General features: G+C 47.1%; 1 protein-coding gene across 1 annotated transcript in view; it reads right to left on the bottom strand.

The window, feature by feature from the left end:
• COL4A1 (collagen type IV alpha 1 chain) overlaps positions 1-22,968 on the bottom strand; it is a 151,914-nt gene that overhangs the window by 73,890 nt on the left and 55,056 nt on the right. Inside the window, exon 2 of the mRNA XM_057533226.1 lies at positions 16,422-16,481. Coding sequence (XP_057389209.1) covers positions 16,422-16,481 — 60 coding nt within the window. The remainder of the gene's footprint in view (positions 1-16,421; positions 16,482-22,968) is intronic.

The following is a 22,968-nucleotide window of genomic DNA, read 5'->3' as shown; positions in this document are numbered from 1 at the left end:
CTTAAATACTTAAAAATAAGCTTCCCTTCACCTCAATGTTGTTTGGCACCCTGTTTTCAAAAGATAATGTGGACATGTATTTTTACCGAGGGGTATGGCCAAATTATTAAAAAATTTAAATTAGTAGCATCTTATTTAATGCCATTTTACTATATCTATTTTTCAGAGGTATTAAATGTTTGACTTATAAGATAGTTTCTTGCTTTTTTATTTTAAATTACATAATGCCGATAGATTAAAACATTACACTCTTTCGCTAGGACCTAAGTTGCAGAAACAGGCATATCACACTACAGTTTGTAAATTAGGTGGTATTAATGTTCTCATAAAACATAGATGACAGATTGTAGAGTTTTAAAATGTGTGACATTTTCCCATGTATTCTGTATTTAAATTTAAAAAATCAATTTTAAGACAGAAGACCCAATGGGTAAGTGTGTTAGAGAGACCAGACAGACTGGGGGGAAAAAGGGGGGGATGCTTGAAGGTCAGGCCACACCCATCGGCGATGCCCCCTCTCGCTCCCCACTCTGGGGGTCTGCGGCATCCAACAGAACAACAGGGCCAATTTCTCTTTGGCCAAAGGAGGCTGATCAGTCAAGTACCCTGAAGCGGCCTTCCCTGTCTCCTGCCCCAGATATAAAATTGCCAATTTTGTAAAATTCCTGAGCTCTCAAGGGAATTCCAAGCCAATGGGAGCCCACGAGGCATCCCTGAAAGAATAAGTAAGTTTCCAAACCCAATGCTTCTCCACGGGGAGAATCAGCACCTTTTGTGAAAAAATCGATGAAAAGCAATCATCTAACAGTAGTTTGATACTCCATGAAAACATACTGCCGTTGATTACTTGGGTCCAGAATTTCAGAATAACAAATATGGTAGCGACCCGGAGCTGGCCCTACGTCGGGGTTTATGAAGAGACACACAGAGTCCTGCTCTGTGGATGGAGCTGGAACTCGCCCTGCCCCTCCTGGTTCCCTAAATCTACTCCAGAAGGACAGTCATGCCTGGCGACCTCGGGCTCTGGAAGCCCCCTTCTAGGGTTACCCAGCGGGTAAGGGGTCTGGGATTCCAGGAAAGCAGGACGGGGCACAACTACGGAAACAGACACCACTGCCTGCAGAGCTGCACCATCACAGCTGAACGTGATCGCTGCTGAGTAGAGGACAAGAGATTTGCTTCTTTTTTAAAAAAATTTATTTTATTGACGACTAGTTAGTTGATTTATGATGTTGTGTTAATTTCTACCATACAGCAAAGTGATTCAGTTATACACCTATATATACATTCTTTTTCATATTCTTTTCCATTATGGTTTAGGTTCCTCAAAAAACTAAAAATAGAGTTGCCCTAGGATCCTGCAATCCCACTCCTGGGCATATATCCGGAGAAAACTCTAATTAGAAAAGATTCATGCACCCCAGTGTTCACTGCACCACTATTTACAAGATCCAAAACACAGAAGTAATTTGCTTCTGAAATAAGATCACCTACTCTCTTCTAGAATGTCTCCTTAATTATGTGATCGCACACAAGAAACACCTCAGGAGAGGTGCCTGTGTCGGGAGCAGAATAGTTGACAGGATGGAAAACGACGCGTGCGTGTTCCAATCTGCCACGGAGGGAAGCAAATTCCTTTTTTAAAAAACAGAATTTTAAACTCTACTCACTGCGTAGATTACTTTGTTTGAAGCATCACTGGACGCATAGAATAGCTCTTACATTCACACCACGGACACCCCTGTTTCTCTCCGTGTTACACCTCGAGTCCGTCCGTGAAGAGTGGGTCTTGGAGGGAACGTTGCCCCAGAGGATGAACAGCCTCCAGATTGGGGAACTTTCATTTTAAATTAAAGATGGACACTTTGGGCTAAGACTATAACGTCATATAAGTCAGAAAGGACAGGAATGGTTATTCCCACTAATACTGTCATAATTACAATCTATTTCTCCCTCCCTTTTAGCTCTCGGCACTTACCCAGTAAAAAGACCCAGGAGATGACCCCCTGACCGATTGTCGCGGGGCTGGGGGTGACCATCAGAGCAGTTCTCTCAGAAAGTCAGGATGATTTCAGAAAAGTTGTTTCATACCAGCACTGCCCTCTCAGCCCCCGGGAAATTTTCACACGTGAGATACAGAGAGCTGAATAGATTAGCAAGCGGGAAACACACAAGCGCGAGGAAAGCAGAAGCCAATCCCCACCATGAACACTTCCCTGCAGGTATCGTGTGATTTTTCAAAACGGAAAAGGGGGAGAAAAACCAGCTGGCCAAGGGGACTGAAGAAACGTTAACTTTCACAACAGCAGGCTCGAGAAATGAATGAGGAAGGCAATGCTGCTGAATCACATTCCCCTCTTCTCTGCATACATCACTGAGAAAGTATCCGACGCGGAGAAAATGTCTGCTTGTGAAGTAAGAGCCCGTTATGGCTGACCTTCCATGCCTCAGACTAAGGGAGCGTTCCGACACTGCCTGCGTACCGGAGGCGTCCTGACGCTGCCTGCGCACCGGAGGCGTCCTGACGCTGCCTGCGCACCGGAGGCGTCCTGGCGCTGCCTGCGTACCGGAGGCGTCCTGACACTGCGCACCAGAGGCGCCCTGACGCTGCCTGCGTACCGGAGGCGACCTGACACTGCGCACCAGAGGCGCCCTGACGCTGCCTGCGTACCGGAGGCGACCTGACACTGCGCACCAGAGGCGCCCTGACGCTGCCTGCGTACCGGAGGCGCCCTGACGCTGCCTGCGTACCGGAGGCGACCTGACACTGCGCACCAGAGGCGTCCTGGCGCTGCCTGCGTACCGGAGGCGTCCTGACACTGCGCACCAGAGGCGTCCTGACGCTGCCTGCGTACCGGAGGCGCCCTGACGCTGCCTGCGTACCGGAGGCGACCTGACACTGCGCACCAGAGGCGTCCTGACGCTGCCTGCGTACCGGAGGCGCCCTGACGCTGCCTGCGTACCGGAGGCGACCTGACACTGCGCACCAGAGGCGTCCTGACGCTGCCTGCGTACCGGAGGCGCCCTGACGCTGCCTGCGTACCGGAGGCGTCCTGACGCTGCCTGCGTACCGGAGGCGACCTGACGCTGCCTGCGTACCGGAGGTGACCTGACACTGCGTACCAGAGGCGTCCTGACGCTGCCTGCGTACCGGAGGTGACCTGACACTGCGTACCGGAGGCGACCTGACGCTGCCTGCGTACCGGAGGTGACCTGACACTGCGTACCAGAGGCGTCCTGACGCTGCCTGCGTACCGGAGGCGCCCTGACGCTGCCTGCGTACCGGAGGTGACCTGACACTGCGTACCGGAGGCGTCCTGACGCTGCCTGCGCACCGGAGGTGACCTGACACTGCGTACCGGAGGCGTCCTGACGCTGCCTGCGTACCAGAGGCGTCCTGACGCTGCCTGCGTACCGGAGGTGACCTGACACTGCGTACCGGAGGCGACCTGACACTGCGCACCAGAGGCGTCCTGACGCTGCCTGCGTACCGGAGGCGCCCTGACGCTGCCTGCGTACCGGAGGCGACCTGACACTGCGCACCAGAGGCGTCCTGACGCTGCCTGCGTACCGGAGGCGCCCTGACGCTGCCTGCGTACCGGAGGCGACCTGACGCTGCCTGCGTACCGGAGGTGACCTGACACTGCGTACCAGAGGCGTCCTGACGCTGCCTGCGTACCGGAGGCGCCCTGACGCTGCCTGCGTACCGGAGGTGACCTGACACTGCGTACCGGAGGCATCCTGGCGCTGCCTGCGTACCGGAGGCGCCCTGACGCTGCCTGCGTACCGGAGGTGACCTGACACTGCGTACCAGAGGCGTCCTGACGCTGCCTGCGTACCGGAGGTGACCTGACACCGCGTACCAGAGGCGTCCTGACGCTGCCTGCGTACCGGAAGTGACCTGACACTGCGTACCAGAGGCGTCCTGACGCTGCCTGCGCACCGGAGGCGTCCTGGCGCTGCCTGCGTACCGGAGGCGCCCTGACGCTGCCTGCGTACCGGAGGCGCCCTGACGCTGCCTGCGTACCGGAGGTGACCTGACACTGCGTACCAGAGGCGTCCTGACGCTGCCTGCGTACCGGAGGTGACCTGACACTGCGTACCAGAGGCGCCCTGACGCTGCCTGCGTACCACAGGTGACACAGACTGTGTACCAAGGTTCCTTTTGGTAAAATTACATTTTATCCTAGAAAGGCCAGTAGTAGCAAAGCTCTAAAGAACCTTCTGGCATCTACGGAGAAGGCCTGAAATCAGAGCTAGTAGACCTTTTGATTTGGAAGGTTTTAGAGCTCAGAGCCCATGTCCTCCTTACTAGAGGTTTTCAACTGTTAAATCAAAATACCTACACTTTTTTTCAGGTGGAGAAACACACCTCAATCACAAGGGCACAGATAAGCACAGCTGCCCTGCACCACATCCTTAGAGGGCGAATACCTGTGAGGCGTGTCCTGCATCCCGAAAAGCAGCTCAAGATAAACCCCCATCCCCACGTAAAGGCTGGGCTCCCTGGGCCCCCCTCTGAGCCCCACACTATCTGGGTGCCCCCCCTAGACCACTGCTTCCGTAGAGAGCACAGCTGCTTCTCACCTTCACGTGGCCGTGGCCCACACCCTGCTGGCTCTAACGTCACCCTCCTAACTTGGTCCCCCTGGTGTCCCCGCCTACTTCCGCAGCACCACATCCCGGAGGAGTCCCAAGTGGCAACCTTCAACACTGCCGATGCAGAAAGAGGAAAAGACCCAGGCTGGAAGCCGGGGCAGGGAGGGTTCCAACGGGACAATAGGGGAGGGCGGTGTTGGGGGTGGGGGGGGTGTCTAGGTAAAAAGTGTGTGTGCACGTGTGTGCATATGCCTGTGTGTGCATATGCCTGTGTGCATGCCTGTGTGTGTGTATATGCCTGTGTGTGCATGCATATGCCTGTGTGTGTGTGCATGCCTCTGTGTGTGCCTATGCCTGTGTATGCATGCTTGTGTGTGCATATGCCCGTGTGTGCATGCCTGTGTTTGCGTGCATATGCCTGTGTGTGCGTGCATGCCTGTGTGTGCGTGCATGCCTGTGTGTGCATGCCCGTGTGTGCATGCCTGTGCACGTGTGTGTGCATGCCCATGTGTGTGTGTGTGCACACACATGCAGGGGAGAGGCTGGGGAGATACCGGGAGGAAGGCAGGCCCCAGGAAATGCATCACCAGAGGCATGCCACGGGGCACCGCATAAAAAAACAGGTGCACCTGTGCAGGTGAGCGGAGAAGGCAAACCCAATCACCATGGGGAAGGAGCAGGAATGCCTGGTGGGAGGGACATGAAGAGCAGAACTGTTAAAAATAAAGGAAGGAGGAGAGTGTGGTGGGGCCCGCACAGGGAAGTGGGAGAATCCCACTCGGGGCCAAGTCTAAGGGCACTGGAGTGTCTTCAGAGCCCTGGGGGTGGAAGAGATCTGCACCCCGAGATCTCAGCTTCAGCTCCCATCCTCAGGGCCCTGGACCCACAAGGGCCTGAAGGACCGAGTCCTCAGCAGAGATCATCAATCTAATGTCCATAAAAAAGAGCATCGCTCTGCTTCAATAACCCCAAAACGGACTTCAGAATGTTATTGTTAGCTTTTCTGGAAGTTTCCCCGGCCGTAGATTACTCCTGCCTTGGCAGTCAGGGCGTTCAATTAGCTGTCAAGTCAGGGTCTCTTGCACAAACCGTGCCTCCCACATCCAGAGCGGGTGAGGAGCCCGGGAAGCGAGGACGCCCCCCGGGGGCCTCCTGCGGTGCGAGGTCACGGCCCTCTGGACGCGCCCAGGGCTCAGCCTGTGTGGTCCCGAAGCGGACGAGCCTGCGCTACCCTTTACCAAGTGCCTCTATATTTGGATTCGGACACCAAACCTCGGGGGCTCTGACTCCTTGTCGGGAGGGGCAGGACGCAATGCTCACCACCCGCAGCAGCCGTGGCGAAAGGATTTGTGCAGCACGCCTGTGACACGCCGTGGGCCAGGAGCAAAGGCGGGGCGCCCTGACGTAGAAGAGAAGACGTCATTCCGCGGCCTCCTGCATCCGGAGACAGGCGGCCTGGGAACAAGATGCACCCAGGCACCCCCACCCTCGCCTCGGAAATACCCAGCAGCGAGGAGAGACCCCGCTTAAGAAAAGAGTAACTCCCGAGGGCTTCCGGAGAGACACCCATTCCGCCCTTTCACGATTTGGGGTCTGATATGAGGAAGTGAGAAGATGCATGGGGGGGAGGGGGACAGCTGTCCATGGTAGTTTCCCAAAGTGCCCAATTTTCCACCCCAAATCAGGGCACACGTGATGAACAACAGGGAATCAAAACTGGGAGCCTAATTCTCATGTCCTGAGCCTGGTACCTGAACCTCAGGTGTCTGCTCCTGGAACGTTCAGTTTCCCTTTCCCTGACCCATGACCCCAGCTCAGCTCTGGACCCCCCCGGGCTCAATCTCACGGCACTGCTTTCTCTCTGCCCTCGGAGCTCACAGCAGAGTGTTCAGCTTGGGGGTTATTGGTGCTGTTACTTGTGTAATGCCTCCCTCTGGCTGGGACTGTCACATCCTCGAGGAGAGGTGCGAACCATCCCCTAAAACCATCGACTTGCGGCCACAACCAGGCAGGACCTCAACAAGACCCTCGAGATTGGAGTAGGGGGCACATGGATACAAGCAGCTCACTGCATCTGCCCTGGATAGCCTGAACTCCTTTACCAATCTAGGGGAAACCATTGCACAACCAAGCATTTATCCAGACACTACAGACCTCAGAGTTCACACCAACCAACCTATAGCCAGGGATTCCTCACCTGCAATCAGTGAACCAACATATGGACGTCACCTGCCGCAATGAGACGCCCGCCCATAAAAAAATTCTTTGGACAAATCCTCAGGATCTAACAAGGCACGTAGGAGAGCTTGCCATCTCTCATTCATGACCAAAAGCGTCTTCCAGCTCTTTGCTGGTTGGTCTATAAGCTCGAGGGTCAGCCCAACCTCATACGGATGAAGGTGACCAGAGAGGGACTTTAAACCAGGAAGGATGTCCGGACAGCGTTTCAGGGAGGAGTCAAGAATCCTTAGCCCCCAAGGGTGGATTTCCAAGTGAAGAGATCTAGAGTCAGTTGGATTTGGGGCCAGATAAGCATGATGCGGCTATAAAACCTCGTGGCTATGGAGGTAGGCTAAGCCACACGTGGATACGGTGTGCAGGGGAACCTGTAACTTTTCCAAGGGGCTTGCCGAAGGGAAAATAAGACCCAGGGGCACCCGTTCCCCACAGCCCACTGGTTCCCTCGTTCCCTCCGACTGAGTCTTCCTTTGTTTAATCACGCATGGTGTCGAGCCACCTTGCAAGGATGAGGGTTCTGTTAATGCCATTTCTGGGGTGGCAGCTCTCCACACCCACACTACGGAACCATCTCACATCATTACGTGCCGTCTGGAAACACATTTTGAAGGCTTGTGATCTTCTGCCCACAAACAGGAGGAAAGTCCAACTGCACAGCTCTCCTTTGTCAGGGTTGATGTTGGGTCTTTGATCTTGAATTAACACATACAGCCTCATTTTGCTCCTTCTAAAAGAAAGCTAAATTCCTGCCAGCCAATATTTGGTCTGGATCCTATTTACAAAAAAGATAATTTTTCCATTAAGAGTCAAGATGAGGACTGCCATGGCCCAGCATCTCCGATGACAGCGTCCACTCACACGAGGGGTACTGTGCTTTAAAAGACACAGGATACGATATTCCATTCAAGACATTTAATTTCCTACTACTCCTTCTAAACATGGAAATGAAATCAACTCACTCTTTTTGAAGTTGCACTGGATGAGGTGCATTCCAAATACAGTTACAGATCCAAAAACGTAGAATTTTTTATGATTATAGTCTATCACAAGTTTAACAGGTCTCAGAAGCACATGGCGAAGGGACAGATTTTTATGTAATGGAGAGAAATAGGAAGAAGAGGTGGACCCTGGGGGAGGCGTGGCTCACGGTTCCCCCCACGGTACCCGAGAGGGCATATTCCAGTGACGTCCAAAGCACACGGAGACGTCGGTGGTGGGCCTGATGTGAAGGATAAAATAAACCCACTTAGCATGGATCTGCTTTTAATGGCTTCCCTATAGTATACTGTTGATACTTCACTCTTGGATTCAAGCATATGTAAAAAACAAAAAACAAAAAACCTTTGTTTTCAAAGAACTACTAAAAAGACAAAAGTAGGTGAATGTGGGAACCCACACTGATTCTCACGATGATTCTGCCAGATGATGATTCATGCCCAATATGTGGAAATAGGAAATAGGAGACATCTGGAAAAAATCTTGGCATTGGAAGACACCAGAAAAAGCATGGAAAAGGAAAAGAGTGTGCATTAACTCATATACCCAGCGCACGGGAAGAGGAATATATCATCAGAGCCCGCGGTGGATGCCAAGACCCCAAAACGATTAAAGTAGACACTTGGGGTATTGGAATCCATTATATGGCAGAAATAAAATGACACTTCTCAGAGGCTCCCCTTTAAAAATACCTCGAAAAAGGAGAGTTAGCTGGGGGAGGAGAGGAGTTTGGACAATGCTTGTAATTATATGGATGTCAGGAAAAGCAGTTAACAACAAAAAGAGGTATTTGAAACATAAGGAGAGTGAATAAAGGGAGAGTTGGTTCCGCTAATGATTCTGGAAATGGATGATAAAATCACAACGTTGATAGAAATTGGATGATATTTCCAGACAGACCTCCCAAGTCAGTACCTCTCATTTTTCCTCCACCAAAAGCATCCAAAAGCTACAAACAAGCTTCCTAACAATGGGGCTATAAGTCTAAAAACATCCTGACATCTCTCTAATATTAGGTGCTGGGAGAACTTCTGTCTCGGTGGAATCAGTCCTCCTTTGTGAATTGAGAAGTTCTCAGCCGGGCAGCTCACCCCTATGTCTTTACACCTAAAATCTGTCCCCAACTGGACCATCAAGCAAACTCCATCGCCATATTTATCCCAACTTTAAAACTCACACTAAAATGACATGTAACATGAATGACATTTTAAATGACCCAAGTGCTTTTTAGGTACCATACCTTTCACATGACCCTTTTAGCAATACTGGGAAATTGTAGGTCCAAGATCATTTCCCCTTTTCTTAGGAGAATGTGGTCAAAATGACTTGACAGAGCACACTCAGCTTAGATGGTGGAACGCACGCTAGCACCTAGGCTCTTACTCAACAGAACATCCTTTCCTGAAGGCTGTTCCTGATTTGAGACATAAAAGGGGTCTGTGATCAGAGGAGTCTGGAAAACCACATGGGAAAAGCCACCCTTGAAGGTTCTGAAGCTTCTATTAAAGGTTCTGAGGTGTCCCAGGGTGGGACTTTAAACCACAGCTCATGTCTCCCAAATGTATCTGTCCTTGAAACGCTGCTCCACATTCCATCCCAGAGGACACATCCAGAACTTCCTCAAGGTGGTCTGAGGACAATGTCTGGGGAAAGAATGAACTGGCCGCCATCGCCCTTTGGGAAATGCTCAAATCAGAACACTTATAAAAATAAAGAACTCCAATCCGTCTCAAAAATAATACAAGTAGTTTCAAATACACTAAACAAACCTTAATTTTATTAAATAAACCTCCTAATATGTTACGTACAGTAAGTAGCACTTTTTTCTGCGTTTTGACTTCATGTATTTCACATCCTAGAAGTAAGAAAATGGAACTTCTTTTTAAATCTACTAGATTTTGAAGTCCTCGCTAATACAAACGTGATGTGGAGCCTCCCGCAGAGTTAATGCTTAATAAATAAATTATTGTTATTATTCATTGATTATTATTAGTCCAAATCAGTTAATTTATCCAAAGTTTCAAAGAGTTTACACAAAAATATTCATTTTCATTTACTTAAGAAAAAAATGAAATACCTAGGAAGAAACATGACACCTTCAATATTTAGAACAATGGTTAAATTTAATTTATGGGAAAGAAATTTTCAATGTTCTAATGAAAAATAATAAAGATAATCTCGTTCTTCAGTAATCCTTGAGGTCTCAAATCGATTCTACACAGATACTAAGAATAATAAGAAATGAAAAGAGAATAACCAGTTGATATATAAAGTATAATATACAAAAGCACTCTCTTCCTTCAATTTCCATGTGTAAATTAAAAGAAAAATCAATGAAATAAATATATGTATAAATTGAAGACCGTTGAATTCTCAAAAAATGGCAATGAAATATAGTCCCTGTCTCAAAAAGGAATTTTACTTGAGATTCAATGACAACTAAGAAAGTCTCCTCTATTTACGATCTTGGAGGAAGTAAGATCCTTTATATTAAAAGGCACGTTAGCTCCGAAGGCATTTTTGGAGAGCACTGCAATATAGGCAACAACAGCCAGAACAGTAAGATTGGTGAGCAAATGCCTGAACTCCTAATCAAGCAGGGGCTGCAGCGTCTCTGGCAAAGAGCAGCTAACAGAAAACAATGTAAACTGGCTCACAATCAGGAAGACTCGAAAATTCAACCTCTCCTCCTGTATTTACACATGCTTAGACATACAGAATTCTTTGCACATACTTTTTTCTTCTTTAGCGTGTCCTTGAGGAAAAGATACTAAGGATACTTGTTTTCTGTCTCTAAAAGCAACAACCGAGAAAGGCCCGCCGATTGATTCATCCCTCGGCTACTCCAAGTGGGCAGGAAAGAGAAGACGCATCTTCCCGGGTGTAGACAAGGCTGACGATCAAGGTGACGACCCTCGTCTCTGTGTCCAGAATGAGTAAGAAACAGGGCCAGATTCGCCTCCTGGGAAATCAAGGCGTCATGCCCAACTTGTAACAAAGATGACTCCCTTGTAACCAGAGTGACGAATTTCCTAGAGGGCAGAGAATACGCCAGGATTTCCTGAAGGAAGGGGCCGCGGAGGTCCCATCCTCACCACGTAGGTCCAATGGCCTCTCTTGACATAGGCCTAAGAGGCTCCCTTCACTACGCCCTCCCCTCAAGGTTTTACTCTGAACTTTGTATGGAATAAACACCCCCCGAAGGTGAGGCAGTGCTGGCTGTTTGGGCTGGGATCCCCTTAATCTGCCTCGGGGGGGGGGGGGGGTGGGGCTCAGACTTGGGCAGATGACCTCTGACCTGCTCCACGTCACAGGCAAGGTGGCTCCCTGTGGTTATTTGTTGAACCTGGGAGGTCTGCCCACAGCCCCAAAGGAGTAGGTTCATTTCTTTGGGCTCCTCAGCAGTCCGTTCCAGCACCACCCATTCAGAGAAAGGCTTCAGAAAGTCTGCTTTCCTTGGCAAGGTGGCCAGTGAAGCAGCATACAGACCGTAGATGCAGTTTTAGAGCAATGGGAGTTCGGTCAAGACTCCAGAATATTCTGAACGACGAGTTCCTCTTGCTGGGCCCTCCCAGATCAGGATCTTCTTATCTTGAAGAATGGAAACTGATTCGTGCTCTGATTAGCACTTGGACCCTGTCGCCTGCCTTTTATTCCCTATCAGACACTAGGCTAGTTCAGGGGCTCTCAATCCAGACTGTTCCCCCTCCCCTTTCCCCAAACCCCAGGAGATATTTGGCCTTAACCTGGAGACATTGCAGTTGTCACAGCTGGGGGATGGAGGGAGCTGCTGACATCTGGTGGGTGGAGACCAGGGATGCTGGTAAACATCCCACAGTGCACAGGGCCCTCCCCACGGCAAAAAAGTATCCCAGCCACAACGTCAATAGTGCCGAAGCTGAGACACCCTGGGCTAGGTGGTTTCTTCAACTGTAAAATGGGTAGAATAATAGTAAGCATAAAAAGATTCAGCACCGTGCCTGGCCCAAGGGACACAGTCAGTACACATCAGCCCCTTTCTCTTTCTCACTCTGACCCTCCAAAGCCAGGATGTTTCTGTCCTGGCCGAGATCTGCCGTGTCTAAGCAGAGGTTAGAATTCAATGTCAGATGCAGACAGACAGGTTTACATGGAGGTCTGACGTGGGATGTCTGTTGACTGTGTCAAATATACACAGGAGGGAAAGGGCTGGTGAAGCCACAGACCATCCACCCTAAGGAGAGAAGCATATGCACCAGCGCAGGGCACGAAGCGGCGTGAGCTTCTCCCCAGGTTTCCGGGGCCGGAAACGGAATCACTTCAGGTTGGACAGACACCTCCAACTCTTCCACATCAGAGGGGCTACGTGTTTTAGACAAGAAGACAGAAATTCCATTTTCAAAGCTCTCTGCTTTGAATGCAGCCTGGGACTGCACTCTCTGGTGAGCCGGTATGTAGAGAGGGGCCGTGATTTACAGACACTCTAATTAGTAAATAAAAGGAGAATGTGTTTCTTCCCCACGTTGTTGGCCAGGATCTGGGTATCAGCAGGTTAAAGTGTCTTGAGAAGCTACAAGACACCTACGCTGTTCTCATCATTCCTTAGAAACACTACAATTCTGCTTCATTAAGATTCTCTGTGATCCCAAGACTGTGGTTTGGGAAAGTCCCTTTCAAGAGTCACTCTGTTAGGAACTATCAACCCTTTGCCATGGTAGCATTTATCAACAGGCCACAGGGGCTATTTTCTCTGATCAGTGTAGTTAAATTCAGCATCTATCTTTTTGCAGCTGTGTGACAGATGACCCTATTCTATATCCAAGTGAGTCTGAAGAATTAGTGAACACATGACCTACTTCACCCAGGAGACTGTCCCTTTATTTATGGTCCTAGGCCACTGGGATCACTCCCTTCTCAGGACAACTGTAGCACTTGTTTTCTCTGCTGTTTCTCCTGCCATTTGATCATTTACTCTTAACTTGTTATTTATTTCATGTGTATATCTCTTACCTCTCTTACTTCAAGGAAACTTGAAGCGTCCTTCTTTGGACACTGCAGGGTCACAGAATAGAATGGTAGCTTTACATAAACGTGGGCTCCTGTGGTTAAAATATGTGAAAGACTTCTTGGGCAAACTCAATTTTTGCCAAGTATAAATGGTTAATTTCCCAGCCTATGGCAGTAACTCCTGGGAATACGTTGCCTTTCCCACTACCTCAAATAATTGGGAAAATCAGGTTACTGAGCAAAATAAGAGCTTAGCTTTTGGCTCTTTCTGAGGAGGCAAGCATTCAAAACCCTCATCAGTTTAAGGAGATAACATTCCCACGCTGCTGAGGCCTCTGGAAAGACACGATGTCATTGTGTACAAACCCAAATTAATTACCTAGAGAAAACATCTGAAGATCTGCGTGGCCAGCCAGGGAAGTGGGAAAATAAACAAGTCAGCAAAGACTGAAATCCAGTGAAAGGCTCAATGAATTTAACTGTTGAGCTCAGAATAAGATCCCTAGCACTATACTGATAACTACGAGATTATAAAACAACCAGTGATCTAAGGCATTAATATTTGCTTATGATATCTGGAGAATATAAGACATTCTGCCAATTAATCATATCTCCATGGAACGCAGGACTTCGCCAAAAGGGATTTGGCAATTTATACTGGAGATACTCCGATTTCCATTGGTGGATTCTAAATAGCCAATATGTTAAAGTGATCCTCGAGGGGGCATTTCTCAGAAACAATGGTTTCCAAAGTTCTCAGGCAGTTGACACTCTGTCTCAGTTAGGTAATTTGAACTCTCCCTGAGTTATATGGCTTCTATCACCCTATTTTCAAAAGCACGTCAAAATTCATTTAACTTGTAGACATTGGAGAACAGCAAACTAACTCCTATGAGAATCGAGAACAGGCATTAGTAGCTCAAAAAGCAGGCCCGTGATTTGAACCACTCGATGTAAATTCTGCGATGCTCAAGCCTTTATTCATTTATTGCATTTATACCCGATTAGCACGTGCAGGACCCTCTTTGAGAACAGTGGTGGCAGATGAGGGAAGACCAATTTCTCTCGCAGACGTACCAACCAAGAATACGTTTCTTTGTTATCTGACCTTGGGATGAGAGAAGGGAGCCAGACCTGAAGTCCCAGCTCAGTCAAGCTCTGGGTGTTTCCCATCGTTAAACTGATTATTTTAACATCACGTCCGAGACAATACGTGGAAGTTTAAAATTTCCTCTTTCAGTGGGAGGAAGGCCCTCTTCCCGGCTCATGCTATGTGAACCACAGGACCTGAAACATTTCTGCTCAAGGCGAGAAAAGACAGAGCTCCGATTTCTGTTTAAAGACTATAATACTAAATCATTTAGCTAGTCCCCTAAATTTTGAGAGGCCATCTGAATCCATTCAATAATTACAGCCTTTTGAAACACAAATTCAGAATGGTTTAACCCAAAGCTTGCCAGTATTTTATTTTAAATAGTCTTTATTTAATAATGAGGTACAAAACCCAAAGTGGGCAATGGAGCAGACAGTTGAGGGAGCAAGGTCAGGCCAGGAAGGACCACGGAGGTCCTGTGACCTTCCCACCTTGACCTTCCCGTGCCGAAGTGGAAGGAAGGCCCTACGGTGTATGTTCCTGTGTCCCCGACAAGCACAGACCTAGCCTCCGCTGACACACTGGCCACAGCAAGGGCTTCCTCAATGCTTGGATTTGAAAAGAAACACTTAAAGACCCTTTCCTTGTTGGGGTGGGTGCCAGATGACCCCTGTGAGTGAGATGTGACCTGCCATCTCGAAAGATGCTTCACCAGCTCTGAACTGACATGGGCCAGGTCCCTGTCAAGTCGAGAAGAAGTCAGCCAAAAATATTTGGAAAGCTACACCTGGATAAATCTACCTTGTTATATACAATGGGTAGATTTTTGGTTAAAATTCAAATGAAGCAGGCTAGAAAACATAAGACCAGAACAGGAAGTCTGAAAAGCACCAGGGCCTGGGGAAGTGCCACCAGGTCTGCAGCTGAGGGAGGGGAGTGGAGATCAAGAAAGCGGGTGGCCGCGATGAAGAGCGGTCCCCGCACCGCGATGAAGAGCGGCCCCCACTTGCCGCAACTAGAGAAAGCCCTCGCACGAACCGAAGACCCAGCACAGCCAAAAATAAATAAATAAATAAATAAAGTAGCTATAAAAAAAAATTTAAAAAAAAAAAAAGAAAGCGGGTGGAACGGACGCATTCTCTTTACGAGCGAGAAACACCAAGTCTGCCTGCCCCCTGATGCTTTAAGTTACAAGAAAAGCAGAGTAGTGTTGATACAGGTCTCCGTTTCCTATTTGTTGAAAGTTCCACTTTTTGTAGTTTGAAGGATTTCTTTGTTAGTTCAGCGTGCTTATAATTCAAGTTAGACACACACACAGAAAAAGAATCTGTGGTATGAACAGACTTGCCTCTCCTCTCAAGGATGCAGCCTGGAACTAGCTAGAAAAACTTCCCAAGTAAGAGAAGGAACAGCACCTGAAGATGAATTATAGTTGATAAAGTTGATGATGAAAGATATAAAAATGTTTCCACATACTTCATTTATTCAAAAACCTATCCAGGTAATACTAGTGCCACCAACTGTCAACATATTTTTTAAAAGAATAATGTTGGTACTTCAGCAAATAGCTGAAAAGAAATGAAACAATTTTCTGTAAAGGAGAATTTGCTGAATTTCAAAAGTGTGAGTCCGTGGCCCCTTAAGCCCTGGGCACACCAGAAGGGAGAGAAGAATTTTCACCCTGGCCCTGCTGAATGACACCTCCAGTCCCAGAAAGCAGGCAGAGGTCCACGGGGGCCCCTCCCTCCCTTCCAGATGGCCCCAGCTGCTGTGGGTCCCACTGACTGGCCCACTGGCCCACTGGCCATGCTGTCTCACGGCCCTGCCCAGTTTCCATGGTGACCCCCAGACAGTTACAGGATGCTGCACTGTCCCCAGGTAAAGACCCTCTCTCAAAACAACTGCCTGCCTTCAAGATCCAACCTGCCTTCAAGAGAAAATGATCTTTATCCAGATCTGTGATTCTTCAAGTAAGAGAGAGGCAGAGTACTTGCTTAGAAAAAAATATTATAATTTTGCATTTGGGAAACAATAAATAGTTACTGTTTCTGTAAATAAATCTAGACAAGTATGTTATGAACTTAAAATTGTTTAAAAATTCTAATTTGAAGAGAAGGCTCTAGAGTTCAATATAAATGTTTTCTTTTTTCAGAAAAAGGCTGAGTTTAGTTCTCATGCACTAATTCCAAAGAATGCTATTGACTCAACAGATTTTCTGCCAATATACTTGTTCCTTCTATAGTCAAAAAAGGAAATAAACCAAATCACTTTCTTAACGTTAATTGCCACCAATAATTACAATCTTTGGGGAATAGCAGTTAAGATTCCTCAAAAATACTGTTAAGTTTGGTTTTGCTTCATTTGTATTGCTCTGGGGAAATTATTGAAATGGTAATAAGGCTTTAACATGACTTGCTGATTATTTGGTTGCTTTAATGTCATTTCTAATGACTTCCACAGTGATGGCAATTCAAGAGAAATTGCTGTCTTCGGAGATCGGGCTACTCACCTTTTGTCCCTTTACGCCATGGCAGTCACATTTCCCGCAGCCAGAGCCAGCACACCCACCCTGGAAATAAGAGAAAACATCTTTAAATAGAAGAACACCTGCAAATTGAGGTCCATATCTGAACTGAAATGATTTTCGCATCTTCACCTATTTATGGGTTAGCCCTACCCTTTTCGTATGAGCATGACTCTGGAATTGTTCTAATAGGCTCTCCGTACTTGTTCAACGGTCCATCTCTTTTGCCCTAACAGACAAAATAGCAATCCGGGAGTGGAACACATCAAAGCATCACTCAGTCCAAAAAGTGAAGGCTGTCACACTTTTAGAAATGGACTCTCCATTTCCCATAAAACAACAGGAGCCCACCACTATCTTCAAGGCTACGAAAATATCGCACTTCTGATTCAGGAGTTTCAGACCTGAGACCACAGGAGATTGGAGTGGCGGGGGAGGAGTCCATGCTTTGTCCCTCACATCCCCAGAGACACAGATACATGCAAAAAAAAAAAAAAAATGTGCAGAAAGGAAAAAAAGAAGAAGCTCAAGCCTTAAAGAACTGATTTTTAATTCAATTAAAGCTGGAATGTTCAATCAAAGAACATTCCACAACAAAATCCTCCTTGTAGTTCATTTCTAGCATTTAAATTAATGTTAAAACACAAGATAAAGAATCCAAGTATGTAATACAAGCTGGAGAAGAAGGGAAACAGCATGTTCAAATGCCCACCGGGTGCAACAAACGATCAGCCACCATCTTATTTAACGAGATACGTGTTACCATCCCCATTTTACAGACGTGAAAACTGAGTTAGGAGGTTTTAAATAATACGCCAGGAAAAGGTTGAGACGAACTCAACTTCAACTCCCATCATGGAAAACTGCTAGTGCATTAAAAGACAAACATATGATGGTGCTCAATACATTTACAATTTCCTTAGAAGAATCCAAATTCTAAACCAAAATAGACATAGATATTGTGGATAGAATGGAAGAGGGTGTGAAAGGAATATTGATAATTTAGCTAATGAGGTTTATTAGTGGCTCGATATTAAGTGTGAGATAAAATGTATATCTAAGTGCTGCTTCCAGCAATACAGTTTCTGGAAAATAAAACCATACCATTAATAGTACTGTGATCGTGTGAAGTCTGTTTTTTTTAACAACATACTCAAGTCTTAGTTCCCCTGCCTTGGAAATCTTCTGCATAAAACAGCTATATCTGGAGATATTTATTTTATAAAATGAAATCCGAACAAGTGCCTCCAAGACAGTAAGCTGTTCTTAATTTTACATTTTGGAAATGGAGACAATTGACAACAGTCCAAACCGACCCCAGAGATTACAGATCTGTTTCTTTCCCTGACTCAACTTTCAGGCAATTCTCAGCATGCACTCTCATAAGCTCCTAACGCTGTAGATCAATCCGTGTGCACAGTTTTGCTTCAGAATCTGGGTTTGGGTGACCACTCAGAGTTGTCTAAAGAGATGAGGCTAAAATCTCAAACCTGTGCTCCAGAAATTCATCCAAAATGCACAAATATAAAAGGACCAAGGGACTCCGGGGATGAGCCTTCCTCAACAATCCCCAGGAGAGGGCTATCTGCTCCCAACCCGGTGTGCATGAAATGTGGATTATGTGCCTCTGTCGTGACCCTTATCACATGTTTCTCAGAGTCCTTTGCATGTGTGTGTCCCCGGACCCCGGGAGCCCCTGGAGGGCAGCCCAGAGCCTCTCACCCAGCCTGAAACAGCCTGTTATTTCACCTGTGACCACATCAGTTGTAAAACCCACAGCAGGAAATAAAGCACATCACTGACTGAACCATGACACGCCCTCAACTGTTCGATCTACCCCAATTCCTAGTTGTTAAAACATTAATAAACGGACATCGGAGACAACCCAGTGACACTGGTATGTCAACTCACAGCGTGTAACTACATCACAGCGCTGTGGGAAAATACTCCAAAAAGGAACTCGGCAATGAGTGTGGGACTGTTCCAGATCCCCAGACCAGCCAGGGAAAAGGGGAGGTTCTGGAGGATGCCTGGGCCCCCGGAGCTGCCCGATGCTGCTAGGTTAGCCCCCAGGCCAGGGGAGCCCAACAGGTGCGGCAGCCCCGAGTCACCTGGGCTCCGGGTGGCCTCTTCCTTGCAACTGTCCCATCTCCACAACTTTCCTGCTTCTGAGCCGGGTCCGGAAACCCACCTCTCCTCTTTAAACTCTGCTGTTTATCCAGAAGGACACCAGAAGGAAAAGTCAATCAGGCCAAGACCCACTGACTTAGGAAATGTCCACCCACCACCACCCAGGCTTAGCTGGGGGAACCCAACCACAGCCCGGGGTGGTAACGGACTTTTCTAACTACAGTTCAACAACGGCATCTTCAAAGCTTCAGATTAGGTGGGAATCTAATGACTGAAGCTGAAAACGGCTGTTGGTGATTCTGAGGTTTCCTCTTCTGAAATGCTGATAAAATCTCAGAAGCTCATCTTTATTCAGTTTGAGGGAGGTTATAAAAATGAATTTCCTGGAACTGTTCCCTGAAGCTATTGGTAAATGCCTTAATTCAGGGGTCCCCAACCGCCGGGCCGAGGACCGATACCGGTCCCCGGCCTGTTAGGAACCGGGCCGCACAGCAGGCGGTGAGCAAAGCTTCATCTGCTGCCCCCCATCTCTCCCCATCGCTCCCATGACCACCTGAGCCATCCCCCCTCCCCTCCCCCAACCCCAGCTGTGGAAAAATTGTCTTCCACAAAACCGGTCCCTAGTGCCAAAAAGGTTGGGGACCACTGCCTAAATTGCAGGGGACCCCAGAAAAGAGGTCACAGGGCTCCAGTGGTGGATGTTGAGGTCAAATTGTTTCTTGAGCTTTTGCGACAGAAACACACCCAGCGTGCGTGGGTAACAACCCAGCAGTTTTCCCTTGGACGACACTTCAGGTCACGACAACTACTGGGGAAAATCAGAGATGAGAAAAAGGACTACAGTCTTATTCCAGGCCCCATCGAAGGACCCTCCTCCTGCTCCTACCGGCTTACATCAGCAAAAAAATAAATTCCTAACCCCAGACAAAAGACATCCATGCCTCCTTATCTGCTTTATTCACATAGGAAATTTTATTACCCCTTCTGGCCCTAGAGGACAATTCCAAAGAATCAATCATTCTAAGAAGATCTAAATGATGGTCAACTTTTCAGAACAAAAGGCATTTTTAGACCATGATTTTTGTTTCACATTCTGGGTGGCCTAGCATTTTATGTAAATGGCTCTGTTTAAAAAAACCTAATTTTTAGAATAACAAACAAAAATCATGAGAGGCACATTTACTTTGCTAAATGAAATCTACTTTGAAATATCACTCTTCTGGTCCTTTACAACTGTTGTCATATAATGCCCCAGGCTGGATATCACCCTGGCATGTCGAGTCATTTTAGCTGTGACTCAGGGGTGCACGGCTAAAAGGACAACAATGACGTCCCGAGTGTCCTTTCAATCTGGTGTAACGTCTGATTTTGAAATAGCTCATTAAATAAAAGCCTTCAGTAATGCAAGTCTCAACCCTCCGTTATGAATTACTATCTGAAAGGGCGAATAAACTGTATGAGTTACTCAGAGTCACGATTTCGCAGGTGACCTAACATGCTAAAGGCCATGTCACAAATTTCATGATTTCCTGAGGAATTACATTCCGCGTCCAGACCTCTGAGCAAAATCAAAAGAGAGAAGGCAGCCCCCCTGGCCCCAGTGGCTCCCGCCTGGCTGCATATCTGAGGGGGCGGACAAGTCTGAAGTCTGGAAGATACTGGGTTCCACTCAGCTAGCTCCCATCCCATCTGTTTCAGATTCTAGAACAGGAAGAACTTGTACATTCTGTGAAGTACTCACACTCTTTCCTCCTGCCTTTCCCCTCCCCGGAGTGCAAGGTCAAGTAAACTAGCTCAAAGCCCCCAGAGGCATGCCTGTGCTTTCTTCCCGGGAGACACACACTTAACCCACAGTCACGACTGACGCAGTTGGTCATGAAGACAGTCTCCACTTGGAAATGGGGGATGTGGATAAAGATCCCAAAGGTCAAAAAGTTGTGGATCTTGGTCCATCTTATAGAAGTAGACCATCCCTGGTCCACAGTGACACGGGTCACTCAGACCAGTGAGGGTAAGAGAACCCTAGAAATTTCTCAGGGGGAAACGCATCACCATTTATACCCCGAAGACCATAGAAAAACTTAATGAAAACCAAGTCACACTTGACAGCTAATAATTTACCACGAGAGCATAACAAATTCCCTCCAAATGGAAGCAGACCTGAATTAATAGTATTTGAAACAGAAAAAAATACATCCGTTCTCAATGAAGTCTGTAGGACACACACAACTTCAATAGCAGAGGTCAACTTTAAATGCCCACAAATAGTACAATTGGAAAGGAATGCAAAATGTACAACGAAGTCATCCCTAAATCGAATACCTTTTATATTCTGTGTGAGTATTTTTATACTATTCACGATAGGACAAAACAATGAATGTTATTCACATTTTCTTTCATGCCCCGATTAAAAATTTCCAGAGAGTCAAACCATCAGAATTAATGCTATAAAGTATGCTAAGTTCCAAAAATTCCCAAAGATTTACGATACACAGTACTAGCGCCAAAGAAGGAAGGGGAGTGACGAGGGTCAATGCCTTTCATTTGAAATAAAGTCTATTTCCGGTCTTTCTCTGATCTACAGACTGACAGAAAGCTCTTCTCGACATTACAGTGAGTTCTAGGTGGGGAGGCTCGCTAATTCCATTTAGAGAGAGACTTTTTTAGTTAACCAAGGAAGCCAACTGCTACATTACTCTGTGTGTGTGTGTGTGTGTGTGTGTGTGTGTGTGTGTGTGTGTGTGTGTGTGAGAGAGAGAGAGAGAGAGAGAGAGAGAGAGAGAGAGAGAGGGAGAGAGAGTAAGAATGCCCACTCATGCTAATTTGTTAACTGTGACATACCTTCCGCAGGAAAGCATATCTGAAATGAGTTAAACAGAGTGAAGTCCTCAATTGTCTGATTTTTTTTCCTGCTTCTGAAGGGAGATAGACCTTTACCATCCCCACTGTAACAATTTTTATGTGTTTCACATCCCGCCAAATAGGGACAAGTGGAGCTCGGCCAAGTCTAAACAGCTTATCTTTCAAATTCCTTTTCACATTCTCTGCGCTGTGCAAAATGTCAAAATAGTTTCGTGGTGATAGGACGATCCCCATTTTCTTCCTGGTCGTAGCCCTTCTTCGGGGAATCTTGTGAATAATTATCTACCCCACTAAAGAAATATGTAGAGACACAGGAATGTATTTTAGGGCTACTAGTGCAGAAACTGGAAGCATGCAGAAACCAAAAGTGGAGCTTCCAGACTCCCCAGGGTCGGGGGTCAAGTGGGACGACCCTTCTGGAACACGGTGAGGCAGCGTTTCCTGAGCTGAGCATCACACACCGTCTGGTCCCCAAATTCCACTCTTGGCACCTGTCCCACAGGTATGCAGGCAGATGTCCATCAAAAGTCACGTCATACATTGTCATTACTGAAACCGCTTCACAACATTTGCCCTTATCACATCCCACTGAAGTGTGGTCTTTTCATTTCTATTATTTTTAATTCTGTATCATTACTCCCAAGATGGTAGTATGGCGAATAAAAGATGACCTCCTCCCCCCCAAAAAAGGCTCCATGAGCTCACACTCTTTTTGGAAACTAAAACATCATAAAGAAATAGAGAGTATATATGGGAGATTTTAATATGTATGTCCTAATTCCCATCCTGTTTGTGATTTTTAACTAGGGTATGCTATTTTTAGTAATTCTTGTTTTAAATGTTAGTTTACTGCCATGAGGTTCTGCAAAATGGCTGTCTATGCCCCCATGGACCCCCTGCCCAGAGAGGATTGCCCTGAAAGAGAACCTTAAAACTTCTCCAACAGGAGGGGAGGGATGGATTGGGAGTTTGGGATTAGCAGATGCAAACTATTTTGTATAGGATGGATAAACAACAAGGTCCTACTGTATAGGACAGGGAACTCTATTCAAAATCCAGTAATAACTTATAATGGAGAAGAATATGTATGTATATGTATAACTGAAGCACTCTGCTGTACAGCAGAAATTAACACAACATTGTAAATCAACTATTCTTCAATAAAATAACTTTTGGGCTTCCCTGGTGGCGCAGTGGTTGAGAGTCTGCCTGCAGGGGACACGGGTTCGAGCCCTGGTCTGGGAAGATCCCACATGCCGCAGAGCAACTGGGCCCGTGAGCCACAACTACTGAGCCTGCGCGTCTGGAGCCTGTGCTCCGCAACAAGAGAGGCCGCGACAGTGAGAGGCCCGCGCACCGCGATGAAGAGTGGCCCCCGCTTGCCACAACTAGAGAAAGCCCTCGCACAGAAACGAAGACCCAACACAGCCATAAATAAATAAATAAATAAATTTAAAAACAGGAAGGATGAAGATTTTTTTAAAAATTAAAATAAATAAATAAATAACTTTTTTAAAAATTACAAAAAAAAAGAAACTTC

Source organism: Balaenoptera acutorostrata, chromosome 18, assembly GCF_949987535.1.
Source record: "Balaenoptera acutorostrata chromosome 18, mBalAcu1.1, whole genome shotgun sequence".
Classification (NCBI taxonomy): Eukaryota; Metazoa; Chordata; class Mammalia; order Artiodactyla; family Balaenopteridae; genus Balaenoptera; species Balaenoptera acutorostrata.
Note: the sequence above shows the minus strand (reverse complement) of the source record. Positions and strands in the feature narration are given on the sequence as shown.